General features: G+C 36.6%; 1 protein-coding gene across 6 annotated transcripts in view; it reads left to right on the forward strand.

Moving 5' to 3' along the window:
- LOC123505479 (TATA box-binding protein-like 1) overlaps window positions 1-17,225 on the forward strand; it is a 27,309-nt gene continuing 10,084 nt past the window's right edge. For 2 of the 6 annotated variants that reach the window (XM_045256829.1, XM_045256828.1), the window contains exons 1-6: window positions 4-180; window positions 4,108-4,226; window positions 4,413-4,541; window positions 4,760-4,832; window positions 6,654-6,831; window positions 8,113-8,207. In XM_045256829.1, coding sequence (XP_045112764.1) covers window positions 123-180; window positions 4,108-4,226; window positions 4,413-4,541; window positions 4,760-4,832; window positions 6,654-6,831; window positions 8,113-8,207 — 652 coding nt within the window. In that variant the 5' untranslated portion in view covers window positions 4-122. Of the gene's footprint in view, window positions 181-4,107; window positions 4,227-4,412; window positions 4,542-4,759; window positions 4,833-6,653; window positions 6,832-8,112; window positions 8,208-17,225 lie in introns of all 6 variants that reach the window. The other 4 variants (XM_045256826.1, XM_045256827.1, XM_045256824.1 and 1 more) reach the window with 4 other exon arrangements.

The raw sequence follows: 17,225 nt of genomic DNA on the forward strand, positions 1-17,225 counted from the left end.
AATCGCAGGGTAATCGTTCTCCTGTTGTAGTTGAGGTGGAGATGCTGTGGTGCCGCCGTCTCTTTTGCGAGTATTTTCCATTTTCTGAGGCTGGTGTGCGAGAGAGGATGCTGTGGTGAGGCATGGAGGTCGTGTGCGGCGGCAGGTTCCTCTCCCCGAGCTTCAGCGGTGCGTGGAGGGGTGAGAGGAGACAGGGACAGGGCTTAAATAAGGAGGGAGGAGGTACTGGGTGTTGTGCATGTGGGTTTTTCTTGGTCATAAGTGTATCTGGGTTAGTAGTTACTTATCGGGCGTGTCATTGGAACCTTAGGGGATAAGTCTGAGCAGGGAGGTCAAACTAAGGGCACATGTGGAGTTATGAGAGGTTATCGGTCCATTATCCGTGACCTCATCTACGTCCACTACTCATATATCCCTCGAAAAATAACTGATATATATATAAAAATTATTTGCTGAATATGCATAGTATTGTATTGAAATGATGAGAGACACGATTTCGCCAACCTTGACCATTCACATCGTGTCTGAAGGTCTGTGGGCAGCTTAATAGGTAAACTAGGATTAGACCAAGGGTGAGAGAGAAAGAGATGGGGGGGGCATAAAAAGGTCACATTTTGCCCTTAGCCACTGGTCTGGTATTTATGCTTGGTTTGTGATGGTCTTGTAATATTGCTCTCTCCCACTTCATGATTACTGTTATTTCAGTGATACTTGGTCAAGGCAAATGCATCCTGTGGGTTTATACTGGTTTACATTACTTCCTCTATGTCCTCAGTGATAATTATGTGTTAGGAAATTCCAAGACCTGTTTATACAAGTGTCCCTTGAACAAGAAGCCACAAAGGAGAGTTTATTAGTTAAAGAACAGTTTTAAGTTGTGTTGCTTATAATTAATGGGTCAGTCCTTGCAAGGTCATGTGCTGTTCATTTGGGTATTTTCTTACTGCTGGGTACTTTCAGTGAAAACTTTAGTCCTGGATAATTAGACACAGTTTAGAGATAGTAGACTTATTTGATAGGTATGAAAGGTTTATGTTAGTCAAAGTAGAGCCATAATTACAGTTTGTGAAGTTTTTCCATCCTATGTGTTTGTATTGCTTTTATGCTTATTCATTTCTTGTACCGTCTCATTAATTGTTAGTGAAATTAGAACTCTTTAAAGACTATTGATTTTTGTTTTGTTTTTGTTGTACAAGGTTCCAGAATCATTCATCTTTGAACCAATCATGCATGCCAGTCACGTGATGCAACCAATAATTATCTTTCCTGTTGAAGGGGTCTGAGCATTTTCCTTTCTAGGGAAATGGTTATATTGGATATAGTATTTTATATCACTAGATAGTTAGTTGTTTCGACCACTTGTTTGAAGTTATAATACAGATTATTATTTGGCTTGTAGAAATGTCCTCAACTCTTTCATAGACCAGAAGGGCCATGTACAAAAAATCCCCAGATCAGGATGTTCCTATCCAAGAACAGGTGATGTTTGTTTCATTAAAAAAAAAAAACCTTTTTACCTTGATCACAAATTTATAAATGAGCAAATTTTGTTGTGCCTTTGTAACAGTAGTACAATCTCAATTTCCAGTTTTATAAGCATCTAGAGAATGCAATGATCATAACCATATGAGCTATGATTAAACAATATGTCATTAATGAAGAGCATTTTATTAATTTAACATTTTTCATTGTTTGTCTAGTCTTCTGATGAGCAGGTCAGAGAAGTGTCACATTCTGGTCTGTGAGACTTATGTTGAAATTGGCATATCTTTCATGACAAATTCTGGAATTTAGTAGTAATAGTAAATAATAGAGCAGTATCACTGAGACTTTTTTTTTTTCCATGACGGGTAAGTTAGCCAAGAGCAACAGACAATATATATATATATATATATATATATATATATATATATATATATATATATATATATATATATATATAGGCCATCTGAATTGCTAGTTCCCTTAAAGAGATTAAGAGTTATCCAAAAGACAGAGACAAATGTCTTGATACCTCCTTCGTAAAAAGAAATCAAGTCGTAGGAAGATAGAAATACAGAAGCAGGTAGGGAGTTCCAGAGTTTACCAGAGAAAGGTATGAGTGATTGAGAATACTGGTTAACTATTGTATTTGAGAGTTGGACAGAATAAGGATGAGAGGAAGAAGAAAGCCTTGTGCAACAAGGCCGCAGGAGGAAGGGAGGCTTGTTTAATCAACTTAAGGATATCCTTAGATAACTACATATAATCTAGTAAAATGGCATCAAGCTTGGGGCATAGCCCCAGAAAGTTCATGTAAACAAGAGTTCTCATTTTTCAATTACTTGGAAAATATTTGTCCTCCTTATGTAATGTCAATAGTGCTGTGTTTTTGTTAATAGCACTAATTACTTATAATTTGCACCTCATATTGATTGATTTTCTAAAGTACATATCAGATTGGAACCACTTTTACTGTGGTATGATCTTGTTAATTGAGCACATTGATGCTGTATAGCAGTGTACCAACTCATTTCTTTTTGTGTGGAGAAAGAAAAGGTTTTGTACCTACAGATGGAACTCCATTATTAACCTGTTCCTGTTAGCATCATAAAGAGAATTTGATCATTGTAGAGGATTGCCCATTCCTTGAATTTATTACCTGAAGCAGTTAAAACCATAGAATAACAAATCTCAGTTGATGTGAATATTTTAGGAAATTTCAGAATAGAATTTCAGTCTTCCAGGACATCAACTTGTATTAGTTCTTGATATAATGGTTGATCTTTTATAGCTTTAATGACAATTTTCTACAGAATAAGTGTTTAGATGAAATATAATCAGTAATTTTTTCTTTTGTAGAGCATTGTTGGTGTTTTTCAGCTCATAGTTAGAGTTTTAGATTGCATGAACTTGGTAGAGTACGGATCTTAGAACATGGAATAATTCACTGACAAGATAGAGACAAAAGCTGTAATACTGAATCTCTGTAGGTGTAGAAAAATATTTAATCTCTGGATTAGCACACTCTGAGATAAGCATTTGTACCTATGAATGTTTTACCTTGTTTAATATAACATTTGTCAAAGTCTTACTGAGACATCAATATTTCCTGTTAAATAAGATTGTTTAATTGGTACATGCATCATCTCTCTCATTTAGTGTCTGCTAATTATTTAAACTTTAAACATTAGTAGCTTTGGTTACATTCAGTTTTGTATTATTAGACGTTGGTGCTATTGTTATTTTTTATATGATTAACAGACAAAGAGTATGATTGTTAGGTATTTTGTTTTTAGTTCTGGTTGTTAGGTAGTATTTTGTTTTTAGTTCATATAACTACTATTTGCAAAATAGTAGGATTTTTTTTTAGCTTTCATGTAATTCTTCCATTAACCAGGTAACCTAAGCATTTCTAAATGTTGCTGCAACAATTCTCAATCACTCAACAAATTATCCCTTCACACTAACATTTGTCATACCTTTTTATGTTGGTTATTTCTTTTCTTTGTGCTGCTTAAACTGTAGTTACGAGTACTTCATGTGCTGCTGGTTCAAAAGTTTTTCATTCCTCATCCTTTTTTTAATTGCATTGATTAGTGTTACAGCTATTACAGTATCTTCAACAGTGGTATTGTCATCCTTTTTATCTCAGCTGTTGAAAATCCTGTGTATTTTCTGTTCTGCAAAATACCTTTCCCGACTATAATCCTTTGAGTTGGATCAACAGACTTGAAATATTTTTTGTGGGATGGGGGTACTTGTAGATAATAAGTTACTGCCATTGTTGCGCTTCATTCCAATCAGTGCGAGGGCATCCTTGAATTGAAATAAATCTAATTCAATCTATCTATCCCTTTTTGTGTATTTTCATGTGTGCTGATATGCTGTAGAAGTTCTGCACCATTGAATGGTGTTTAATGGAAAGATGATTAATTTTTTTTCCTAATAAATGCTCTCACACTCTTACTGTAATAACCAGATTTTTTTCTTCATTTTTTGATGGGATGGGGAATTTCTTGATCCATACACAGTATGGATAACATTGCCATTCAACCATCATGTAATACTTCAGCTTCTAGATACAAGTTATGTACATACTTATATAGTTTGTGTTTTCTTTAACAGAAAGTACCTCAGGGGATAATACACGGTCAATAATTAATCAGTCCCAAATGGGTGAACAAGAGCAAGTAACCGCAGTTATGGAGGATGAAAAGGTGATCAAGGAAGAAGATTTAGAAGTGGTTTGTATTTGCAGAATTATTAGTTTTATAATCAAGGAAATTCATTGTAGCCCTCCATATTGGCATTCATGATAATTATTGGCAATAGAGTTTTTAATTTTTAGACCATGTGCAAATGTGTGTGTATATATATGCATGCATGTATTACATTATAAGATATTGGTTGATTTGTCATCTTTACTGCAGAAAGATCCAGAGCCAGTCCTTGACATCATTATAAACAACGTAGTATCTTCTTTCTCCGTCGCATGTCACCTTGATCTCCACCATCTAGCGCTCCATGGAAACAATGTTGAATTACGAAAAGAGAATGGGGTTAGTGCCAGTGTATTCAAAGGGTGTGATTGGATTCTGTGGCATGTATTGTACCTGACGAAACATTAGTTGAGGATGGGTATTCTGTTGTCTTGTGATTATTGTGTTTTCACTGTTTTGTGATTTTAGATACTCTTTATTTCTGTGTGTTTTCTATGTTCCAATTATTCAAACTTCTGAGCATGTTTAGTTCATTACTTATGTTAATAATCCTGCAGGTGCTGACAATGAAGCTGCGTAAACCTCCCACCACAGCTTCCATATGGTCATCAGGCAAAATAACATGCACAGGTAAGACAATGTGGTATTTTGTTCATAGCAGGTGGCAGTTGCAAAATGATGGAGGGACTTGTGAGAAGGACCATGCTTAAAGATTCTTGGTGTAATTTTCTCGACATAGCGTGGAAACTGATACTATGGAATTCACATATGAAAATTTTATTTCTGTCCAATTCACTTTGTAGGGATGTGTCTGTGTGTACACAGTCTGCAAAAAAAATCATTGTGGTTGTGAAAGCCATTTTCTTTCATGTATGTTTGTTTATTCTTGCTTTTATTTTGTTGATGAATGAAGACTAGTAATGATATTTTAATGCCTCCTTTTATAGTCTTTACTTTTCCTTTGTCATCTTGAGAAAAAAAGTGTCAAGGAAACAGTGTTTATATGTTTCTCTTCAGATTGTGTGCATTTAATTGGTGGTACTATTGTGTCTTTATTTTCATTCAACCTCATAAATTTTTATGAATCATTGCAAGACTGTTGAGTAGATAGGTTAGAGATAAATATAAAGCCTTAAACAATTGTACTTCATCTGAAACAATTGCATAATATCAAGGTTGGAGAATAAATTATGACTAAAAGAAAACATTTTCGATAACCAGTAAGTAAGATAGCACTGCATCAAGAAATAATGTAAGATTTTTGTTACTGTATTTATGAAATTTGTGTTTTAAACTTAATACATCATTTTTCTTTTATCTTGTTTCTTTACCACATTTTGTTGATCGGCATGTACTATGACTGGTCACTTGTATGAGTAACGGGTCTGCTGCAACCACCCACTTGCTTTTGCTTTTCCTTACACAAATGACATGCATTACAGGATGGTAGGATTGCTAGCCTTCTGATAGACAGTGAGATTACATTTCCATCCCAGCCCTATAATGCTCGGTTATGAGAGGAAACAAGCCTGGATTGTTTCTTACAGGATTGAAATCCCATCATTCTTGGTAGTGAATAAGTACACCAGCTACTACACTATCATCCTTTATTATAAGAATATCTGACTTAGTGGCTTAAGTTCAGTGGTGGAAAGTCATGTAAGATTTTTTCTATGAACACATGGCATTCCACAATTTTAACACAAACAAATAAACACCATTAAGAGTGTGTGTATATAGAAAGCAGTTATCACATTAGAGCATGTTTCCATATACTAGATATTTTGATCAAGGATGTTAGCATTAGCTCTGACACACACACACACACACACACACACACACACACACACACACACACACACACACACACACACACACACACACACACACACACACACACACACACACACACACACACATTTTTACCATGCAATGTTGTTATCTTTCAACTTTTATATTAGAAACTGTAGTAGACTTCTATTGATGAAATGTACTGCAGGTTAGATGATAAACATATTTTGTTTCATGAATATTTCTAAGAATATAATATTTCAATGGTATTACAAGATGAGAATATATCCCAGTGCCATTTTGAAACAGTACTGTCAGTAATTGATGCTACATCCTGATTGATCTGGACAGCAAGCTAGTATCTAAGAATTGAACAGTAAAGGATGCTTGTCTCCCACTTTGTAGGGAGGTTGATAGTACAAATGTTAGTTCGACAGCCATTTGATTATAAGCAGGAAATATAGTGACATATTTTTTAGCCCTTGACTATCCTTTTGCACCATAGGGCAATGAGGCCAGGAGTGTGAATGATGAGCACATGAGTGTGTGTTGCTTTGTCTGCACCATCCTGTGTGAGATTGCCAGTCTAATGAATAGATAAATGGATAAGTTTAAATTGTATGAAATGTGTTCGTTCACTGATGCCAGTTTCTTTTTCAGGCTCAACTTCAGAGTCGCAGGCGCGGCTAGCTGGGCGTCGTATTGCTCGATGTGTCCAAAAAATGGGCTATAATGTCAAATTTAGAAATTTTCGGATAGTAAATGTCTTAGGAACCTGCAGCTTACCATTTGCAATAAAAATAACTCCTTTTTCTCAAAAACATAGAGATGCAGCAAGGTAAGGATCGTTATTAGCCAGAGTTGATACAACTAATTCGTAATTACTATTTATCAGGGATATGTATAATGGTTGTGGATTTTGCAATATTGTTCAATAACTGCAAAAAGAAATATTATACATGAAAAATGTAGGAAAAATCTACATGTGAAAACAGGTAGATTAGTTGGGCATGCACATCACTTTGTTAGCAGAAGGAAGTCGTCAGTCATACAGCACTTAGTCAACTTGCTATACTTGTTGGAAACCTATTTATTCGTTATTGCAAATCTGGCAGTATCAGTTTATCAGTTACTGACTGCTTAAATTTCGTGTGTCTGGCTATCTGGCAGTCTTTGGAACCTCAGAAAAAAATAATAAATAAATAAATATAAATAAGATTAGGTCTCAGCTGAAACAATCATTCTGATCTGTTGGATCTGGCTATTGTATCAGATACAAAACCATTTATGATGGAAAAGTGGCAGCTGGCCTATATCTTGGTGTCATTTCAGTACAGAAGTTGATTTCTCTGAGTGAGGTTTACATCTTTGGTTTTTTTTTTTTTTTTTTTTTTTTTTTTGTGATAGAATGATGTAGGACAGGTATTACTGTTAGATCATATTACTCCACATGTTATGTTAATGGCCTCAGTCACTTTTAATAGCATTAAGAGTTCTTTATTTTTAAGTCTACTATTTTATGGTGTCGAGCAGAAAAAAAAGTGATGTTCCAAACATCATTAGAATAGCATTAGCAACTTGATGCTGAAGTAGCAGGTGTGTTCACATTCAAAGGTTTGCCAACAATTAGGATCCAAATGTATTTCTATTAAGTTAGTGGTCTGAGTAGTGACTTTGATAACTTCCTTCTTCCAATAAAAAATTCATTAGATGGACCAGAAAATTTTTGCATATGTGTAGATGATCTTGCTCTGTTGTATAATCAATTCCTCCCTGTCAACTTCAGTCTTTGAAGTTTTCTTTGATGTTAGAATATGTATGCCACATGCTACCTAGTGAATGAAATGAAATTACTTACCTTTTTGTCTATAGATCAATGGCATATAGCTGTAAAGAATAGGTCTTATGGTAGAGGCTTAGGCTACATTTTATCAGAAATAATTACCTTTATTATTTTTGCTTAATTTGTGAAATATGGTACTCTCTATTTAGTTCCAAGATTTACTTATAAAGTAATAAGCAAATCATCTTTTCTAATAAAGTTATGTTCTTCTGTTGTAAGACATAGTGTAAAGGTTCAAACCCAATGTTTACCTGAATGTGAATCTCCCTTCCACAGTTATGAACCAGAACTGCATCCTGGTGTCACATATCGAATTGAACACCCAAAAGCCACGCTCAAGATATTTAGTACTGGAAGCATCACTGTGACAGGTCAGTATGTTTATCTGGTCTGGGTTTACATAATCTTTTATGATTTACCCTTCATGTTATCCAAAAAGGAAGAAGTTCACTGGACATTAACCTTTTACATTAACCTTTTCACTCCAGGCAGTAGAAAATGGGCCCAGCACCATTTTCAGGCTGGGAGATGGTTGGGGGATAGCTGACTCAGGCATCTCTCTCTCTCTCTCTCTCTCTACAGAAATAATGATAATAATAAATGATTTTTCATACTGGGTACTTACATTATGAAATAAACCCTTGCAAATTTTTGAAAAAAACAATAATAGTTTGGCTACTCTTAGCAATTTTCTTAAGATAACAGACAATAGAAAATGGCTGAAAATAGTTAACTTTTGTGGTAAACTAATTACATATTGATTCCATAAGAAAACACAAGATTATTGCCAGCAGGGCGCATCTGTACCCGTTCTGGCATAAGCGAATCACACTCCTTTGTAATAATGATGAAAGTCAGTAAGCCATCGCATCATATATGACCTACATTTTGAAAAATCTCTTACAGTATCCGGGAAAAAATGTAATTTTAGCAGAATGCAGCCATGACGCAATATGCACATCCTCGGATATGTCACAAGTGCTACAAGGACACAAAATACATGTTCTTGTGTTGAAAGGGCTAAGGAGTTTGGAGGTTACATTTAAAATTAGAAAATTAACTATGAAGTTCAGTTTAAGGTATTATCTTTGTCATTAAGGTTACTGATCATTTCTATGAACAAGTCCAGCTGTAGCAGCTCAGAGCGTCCAGATGATGGGATGATATTCTTGTAAGGGGTTCTCTGGGAATGTTCTGGTTACCAATAATTCCTCTTTTTGACATGAATCCTTAGAATTTCTGAATGCATGTGATGCCTTTAGTAATTAAAGGAAAAAAATTTCATTATTGTTGTGTGACGTGACTGCTGATATTAAAAATTATTGGCTTAGGTTTCATAGCATTGAGTTGTTTCTGCTCATCCAGCAAATGTTGCAGATAAACATAACTCTCACTTATCTGGGTTTTCTATGGTCACATTCATCTCACTATATTCCTCAGCTATGATCTTCTGCGATTAACAATCTTTAATAGCGATTCTGTTTGGAGTGAATGAGTGTTGGAGATGTCACACCAATTGCTGAAGTTGACTGTCTGTCATAAATTTCTGTTGGAAATAGAGATGTACAGAGGTCCTCTTTTAGTTTGCACCATAGTTAATGCATTTCCAGCTTAATGCGAACCCTTACTTTGTTTCCATCATTCTTGCAAACACAAAATTTCTGACTTTATGCGTACTTGGCAAAAGAAACTTTCATTTGAGAACAAAATATATTTGCTAAAAAAAATTGTCTGCTAAAAACCAATATAATGAATTGAAATAAATTTGGAAATTATATTTTAACAATAAGAATAATTAAATGTCAAAATGTATAAATTAAATATTACATAACAAAGAACCAATGAGACAGTTTGATGCCTTATTTATGTTTTGGTCCAACCATGTTGCTCCACTTCCAGCTTGCCTGTGTTACAGTTTCATGTTTCACGTTTCCTAAACATTATGACATTTTTTGACCGGTTCCCTTTCCTGTGCATTAAGGGGGTACCCCTGTACCAATACATGAATTTTAACTGATACCAATACAGTAAGGTCCCGGGTTACGTCGGTCTCGAGTTACGTCAAACTCGCACTTACGTCAGTCCACTATAAGGCAATTTAAGATTTAAAAAATTGAAAATTTATAAATCGTAAAGCGCGGGGTTTATTGTTATTGTTGGCCGCCAGGCGTCACTAGTGTTTATCCGCCACACCTCCCACCTCATGCTTGAATACAATAACACTCTACGTACCTCAGTTCCACCACACCGTCGCCCCTGGCAAGAGTGTTCCTACATCTGCGTTTGCTGACTATCTTAGTATCTTGCTCAATGGCACCAAAAAGAAAACTCCTGAGTGATAGCAGTGATGCTAAGAAAAGGAAAACCATTGCGCTACAAGAAAAAGTGGACATAATTAAAAGATATGAGAAGGGAGGCAGCAGCTGTGTGTAAGGGAGTGAAGAAGAAAATGGGAAGCCCGTTACCATGACAACGGGAGGTTGACGACCTTGAGGGCTCGCACCTATCACAACAATAACAACTCCGGAGCCTTCGCCTGGGCCACACGACACTTGCAGGTCACTTGCACCGTCTGCGGCTGTCTGCTGATCCCTATTGCCCTTTCCTATTGCATTTCCTGCCCGCTGCCCACGCTTCTACTCCCACCGCACTGCACCACGCTCCCAGCTGTCCACCCTGGGCGTCACAACATTCGACCTGCCTACCCTCCTGGCGGCCTCAGGCGTCCACCCCTCTGGCAACATGCAGTCCTTTGCGTTCGCGGCCCTAATCAACAACAAAAACAAGCTTGTGTTTCATATTCCTACATACTTGTAAATAATATAACAATATAACCTTTTACTTATATAACGCTTCTACTCCTACCACACTCCACAAAGCTCCCAGCTGTCCCCGCCCTGGGCGTCACAACATTCGACCTGCCCACCCTCCTGGCGGCCTCAGGCCGCCCCTCTCGGCAACCTGCAGTCCTTCGCGTTCGCGGCCCTAATCAATATATTCCTACATAGTTGTACATAATATACCAATATAAAAATATAACCTTTTACTTACCTGAATAACCATAAGAAATGATTGGTTGAAAACTCGATAATATGCTGTGAAAGTACAAAAACTCGAGTTACGTACAAAATTGACTTACGTCATGTTTCAGGAACGTAACTTTGACGTAACTCGGAACCTTACTGTACTGATATAGAGGTCCTCCCTTAATGCGCAGGAAGGGGACCGAGATAATGTACACATATATTGAAAACACACTAACCGAATAGAACCGTATGCTATAGATAACTGACCCCTGAGGCCCCCTTCATAAGGGCCTCCATATCGATCATTCCTGCACTGCGTTCTTTATGGCATCTTTACATTTCACTGTATTATGCACTGTGGACTCATTATTAGTAAAATCTGCCTAGCTCATATAGCTTCTCACCTGCCTCAACCTTGGTTATGATGTCTAGTTTCTCTTGAAGCGAAAATATTTTATGTTTCTTGATGAACTATACCTGTAACACCCTTCTCTTTCATATTTTTGGAAAGAGCCATATTCACAAACCTAGAAAGATCAAATACAGGTAACTCGATTTACGCGATAGATGTGTTCCAAGAGGCATCACGTATATCAAAATTTACGTAAAACGAACATTTAATTCTCATAAGAAACAATAGATAATAGGGGGGATGCGGGATGTGGTCCAAAAAAATTTGCACAAAATACTCTATTTATTTGGCTAAATTAACATGTTTGTATTATTTACCATTCTAAATACTAGAAGTGTATTTAAAGTAAAGGGAAAAGCAAAAAATAATATGAGAAAACAACAAAACAAAGAATACATAAACACAACACTCATTGCGTCACTGCCTTCACCACTCACACCACAGTCAGTCACCATCTCCCTCTGACCTTTTCCACTTTATCAAAAATCTAATTATCAAAATTAATCCCACGTGCAGAAGAAGATGAAGGACGTTTTGGTGCTATCTTGGTGAATTATAGGCAGATTGAAGAGATTCTGTCTGTATTCAGTACTGGCAGACTGCAAGTGAGGCACGAGAAGAGGAAGGAGCGGCGCAGCTTCCACTTATCGGCCAGCTGCGGAACTCTCTGGCGTGCAGTTTGAAATTGTGTCTGGCGCTCAGTTTGAAAATGCAGTTGGGCCAAATCACGTATAAGTAAACCGATCGCGCAAATTAAATTGATTATAATATTTTTTTCGGTCACATAACAAAAATGCGTAAATTAAACACGCGTGAATCGAGTTACCTGTATTATGTATCACCAACTTACAAAGTTAAAAAATATCATAATGCTTAGTAAACATGAAATATGAAACCGTAACACAGGCAAGCTGGAAGTTCACAATATGACTGGACCAAAACATAAACACCGAGTCGAACTGTCTCGATGGTTCTTTGTTATGTAATGTGTAATTTATGTATTTTGACATTCAATTATTATTTTTGTTGTTGAAATATTTTAAATTTATTTTGATTTATTTTGTTTGCTTTTGGCAGATAAAAATAATTTTATTGCAAATATAGTTTATTCTCAAATTAAAGTTTCTTGTGACAAGTGCGCATTGTCAGAAATTTTGCACATTGTATGAGTGATGGAAACAAAGTGAGGGTGCACATAAAGGCAGAAATGCATCAACTGAGGTGTGCAGTAAAAGAGGACCTCTGTACTACTAGTGACACTAATAACTGCACTGGAAACCAGTCTATAAGATTGTTGCCCAAAGTCATATGTGGGTTATTTTTTTTAAGTTTGACATTATTAAACTTCAACAATAACATTATTGTGTCTGTCTTTAGTATGTTATGTTGAATATGTTCGCCGTTCTTTTATTTTGAGAGGCATCACTATATGTGAGGGCTCCTACCCCTGCCATTTCAAAGACAGCTGTCCAAGACCTCTTTTGCTGTGATATTCATGTGTGTGTGTGTGTGGTGTGTGTGTGTGTGGTGTGTGTGTGTGTGTGTGTGTGTGTGTGTGTGTGTGTGTGTGTGTGTGTGTGTGTGTGTGTGTGTGTGTGTGTATTTACTTAGTTGTATTTACCTAGTTGTAGTTTTACAGGGCCTGGGCTTTACGCTTGTGTGGCCCCATCTCCATATCTACACTTATCCAATTTTTCTTTAAAACTATGAACACTCGTTGCTGACACCACTTCTTCACTCAAACTGTTCCACGTCTCAACACATCTTTGTGGGAAACTATCCTTTTTAACATCTCTCAGACATCTTCCCTTCCTCAATTTTTTACTATGCGATCTTGTGCTTCAAATGTCATATTCCTCTCTCAGGATCAGTTTCTCATTATCCACTTGATCCATTCTATTCATCAATTTATAAACTTGTATCAGATCCCCTCTATCCCTTCTCTGTTCCAGGGTTGGTAGATCCATAGCCTTTAGTCTCTCCTCATAATAATTATGTCATTCCTTCAAGTTCTGGAAACATTCTTGTAGCCATTTTTTTGTAGCCTCTCGAACTTCCTTATGCATATTCCAATCTGGGTCTTATTATAGTACTTATCTATTTCTTCATCATTTCTTTGTCCATGTAGTGAAATGCTATTCCAATATTCCTCAGCAAATTATATGTGGTTCTGAAAATTTTATCTATATGGCTTACTGGTTAATTGTCTTCTTCCATCGTTACTCCCAGGTCCTTTTCCTTTTTTACTTTCTTCAGTTCTACTCCATCTCTCATCTTACAGATTCCCACTGGTCGTCTTTCATTCTTTCCCATTTCCATGACATGGCTTTTGTCCACATTGAATTCCATCTCCCACTTCTTACTCCATTTCCATTTAGGTCTTCTTGCAGTATTTCACAATCCTCTTTTTGCTTTATAACTGCACAGTTTCACATTGTCCGCAAACAGATTTATGTAACTGTTCACTCCTTCTGGCATGCCATTTATATATATGAGAAAAGTATTGGGCCAATACTGACCCCTGTGGCACTCCGCTTTCTACTGCTCTCCACTTGGACTTCATATCTTTAACTACTGTCCTTATTTCTCTCCCCTCAAATAATTTTCCATCCATCTCAATGTGCTTTCCTTTAAGCCACCCTTCTCCTCTAGCCTCCATAGTAATCTTGCATGTGGCAATTTATCAAATGCCTTTTTAAATCCAAATAAATACAGTCAACCCATCCTCTCTCTCTTGTACTCTATCAACTATTCTAGAGTAGAAACTCAGTAAATTTGTTACACGACCGACCTTTTCTAAAACCAAATTGGCTATTTGATAATAATTTGTTGTCTTCAAGGAACTCGATCCATTGTTTCTTTATTACTCTCTCACACATCTTGCATATTACACTAGTTAGTGATAATGGTCTGTAATTTAAAGGTTCTTCCTTTCTACCGCTCTTATATATGGGAATCACCTCAGCTCTTTTCGATTCTACTGGTACTGTTCCATTTTCTATTGAGCATTTTATGATGATGTATATAGGACTAGCTAGTTCTTCCCTACATCCTTTCAGTATTCTGCCTGAGACTTCATCTGGTCCTGGTCCCATTGCCTTCTCTTTGTCCAGTTCATTCATCAACTCTTTTATTTCAAGCTTGGTTACTTTAATCTCTTTCATATGGACAGTCTCTCTATTACCCTGTGGCCTTTCAAATTTGGATTTCTTAGTAAAGACCTGAAATTTACTATTTAACAATTCTGCCATACTTTTTGGGTCTTCCACTATCCCGTACTCTCCTTTTAACCTTTCTATTGTCTCTTTTTGCCTTATTTTTCTATTTATGAATCTGTAGAACAATTTTGGTTGCTCCTTACATTTTTTGACAATGTCCTTTTCATAGTTTCTTTCCTCTTCCTTCCTCACCTTAACATACTCATTTCTCGCTACTTTGAAGTTTTCCTTATTTCCTGGATTTCTATTTCTCTTCCACCTTTTTCATGCTCCATCTCTTTTCTCCTTTGCCCTAGCACACCTTGCGTTACACCAATCTTTCTTTCCTTCTTCTTTAGGTCTATATTTTGGGACAAGTTCCCTGACTCCTGTTTTGTATATTTCCAAAAATAAGTTATATTTCTCTTGCACCTCTCTGAGTTTTCCATCTCCTCCCAGTTAACGTTTTAAAATAGTTCTTGAGATTCTCAATATCAGCCTTTCTGTAATTTAATCGGTCTCCTTTGTATGATTCGTCTCTATCTTCCTTTCCCTCTTCTATATCCATTTCTAATATTACATGGTCACTCTTTCCCAATGGGCACTTATATCTTATATCATCATTCATTTGTATACCCTTGTAAAACTAGGTCCAATCTCGCCGCTCTCATTTCCTCTGAATCTTGTGTTTTCCTTTACTCTTTGGTCCATCATATTATCTATCATTAGGTTCAGAATCTTTCTCCCCAGGCTTCTTCCCCATACCACTTTCATAATTTTCCCAGTCCACCTCCTTACAGTTGAAATCTCCTACTAATATAACTTTTTCTCCTTTCTTTTATGACTCTCGTCAGGCTCCTTATTGTGTCTTCTATCTTGTCTTTATATTCTAGATTGGTCCATGAATTTGTTTTTGGTGGCACATATGTTACAATGATTGTTAACTTTTTTTTATTAATATGCATCTTAACATGCAGTACTTCTGCTTTTCCTTCCCCACACTCCACTTGGTTTACCATCTCTTTCCTTATCATTATCATGACTCCTCCTTTACCCACTCTGTCTCTCCTCCATACATTATACCTATTATCTATGTCTTTTTTAATGCCTCACTTAATTTTGTTTCAGCCAGGCACACAATTTCTGGTTCTTCCTTTATGTAGTCTCTTGATTCTAATTTACTTGATAAAACCCCATCTATGTGTGTATACATAATTTTTAATCTCTTGCTCTTATCACTTTCAGTTAAACTTGCTCCACTTTTTCCTCTTCCTTCTCTTTTATATACCATTTCCTTATCCTGTCTCATAGAACTCTTAAAAAAAAATGCCTTCTCCTCCTCTGACCTTTCATTATTTTTTTCCCTTGGTTCTTCCTCATTTCTATTCTTCTTTATATATATATATATATATATATATATATATATATATATATATATATATATATATATATATATATATATATATATATATATATATATATATATATATATATATATATATATATATATATATATATATATATATATATATATATATATATATATATATATATATATATATATATATATATATATATATATATATATATATATATATATATATATATATATATATACAAGGTCCCGAGTTACGTCAGAGTTACGTTCCTGAAACATGACGTAAGTCGATTTTGTACGTAACTCGAGTTTTTGTACTTTCAAAGCATATTAACGAGTTTTCAACCAATAATTTTTTATGGTTATTCAGGTAAGTAAAAGGTTATATTGTTATATTGGTATACTATTTACAACTATGTAGGAATATATTGATTAGGGCCGCGAACACAAAGGACTGCAGGTTGCCGAGAGGGGCGGCCAGGAGGGTGGGCAGGTCGAATGTTGTGACGCCCAGGGCGGACAGCTGGGAGCTTTGTGGAGTGCGGTAGGAGTAGAAGCGTTATATAAGTAAAAGGTTATATTGTTGTATTATTTACAAGTATGTAGGAATATGAAACACAAGCTTGTTTTTGTTGTTGATTAGGGCCGCGAACGCGAAGGACTGCATGTTGCCAGAGGGTGGACGCCTGAGGCCGCCAGGAGGGTGGGCAGGTCGAATGTTGTGACGCCCAGGGCGGACAGCTGGGAGCGAGTGCAGTGCGGTGGGAGTAGAAGCGTGGGCAGCGGGCAGGAAATGCAATAGGAAAGGGCAATAGGGATCAGCAGACAAGCGCAGACGGTGCAAGTCAGCTGCGAGTGTCGTGTGGCCCAGGCGAAGGCTCCGGAGTTGTTATTGTTGTGATAGGTGCGTGAGCCCTCAAGGTCGTCAACCTCCCGTTGTCATGGTAACGGGCTTCCCATTTTCTTCTTCACTCCCTTACACACAGCTGCTGCCTCCTTCTCATGTCTTTTAATTATGTCCACTTTTTCTTGTAGCGTAATGGTTTTCCTTTTCTTAGCATCACTGCTATCACTCAGGAGTTTTCTTTTTGGTGCCATTGAGCAAGATACTAAGATAGTCAGCAAACGCAGATGTAGGAACACTCTTGCCAGGGGCGACGGTGTGGTGGAACTGAGGCACGTGAGTGTTATTGTATTCAAGCATGAGGTGGGCGGTGTGGTGGATAACCACTAGTGACGCCTGGCGGCCAACAATAACAATAAACCCCACGCTTTACGATTTATAAATTTTCAATTTTTTAAATCTTAAATTGCCTTATAGTGGACTGACGTAAGTGCGAGTTTGACGTAACTCGAGACCGACGTAACCCGGGACC

Source organism: Portunus trituberculatus, chromosome 18, assembly GCF_017591435.1.
Source record: "Portunus trituberculatus isolate SZX2019 chromosome 18, ASM1759143v1, whole genome shotgun sequence".
Classification (NCBI taxonomy): Eukaryota; Metazoa; Arthropoda; class Malacostraca; order Decapoda; family Portunidae; genus Portunus; species Portunus trituberculatus.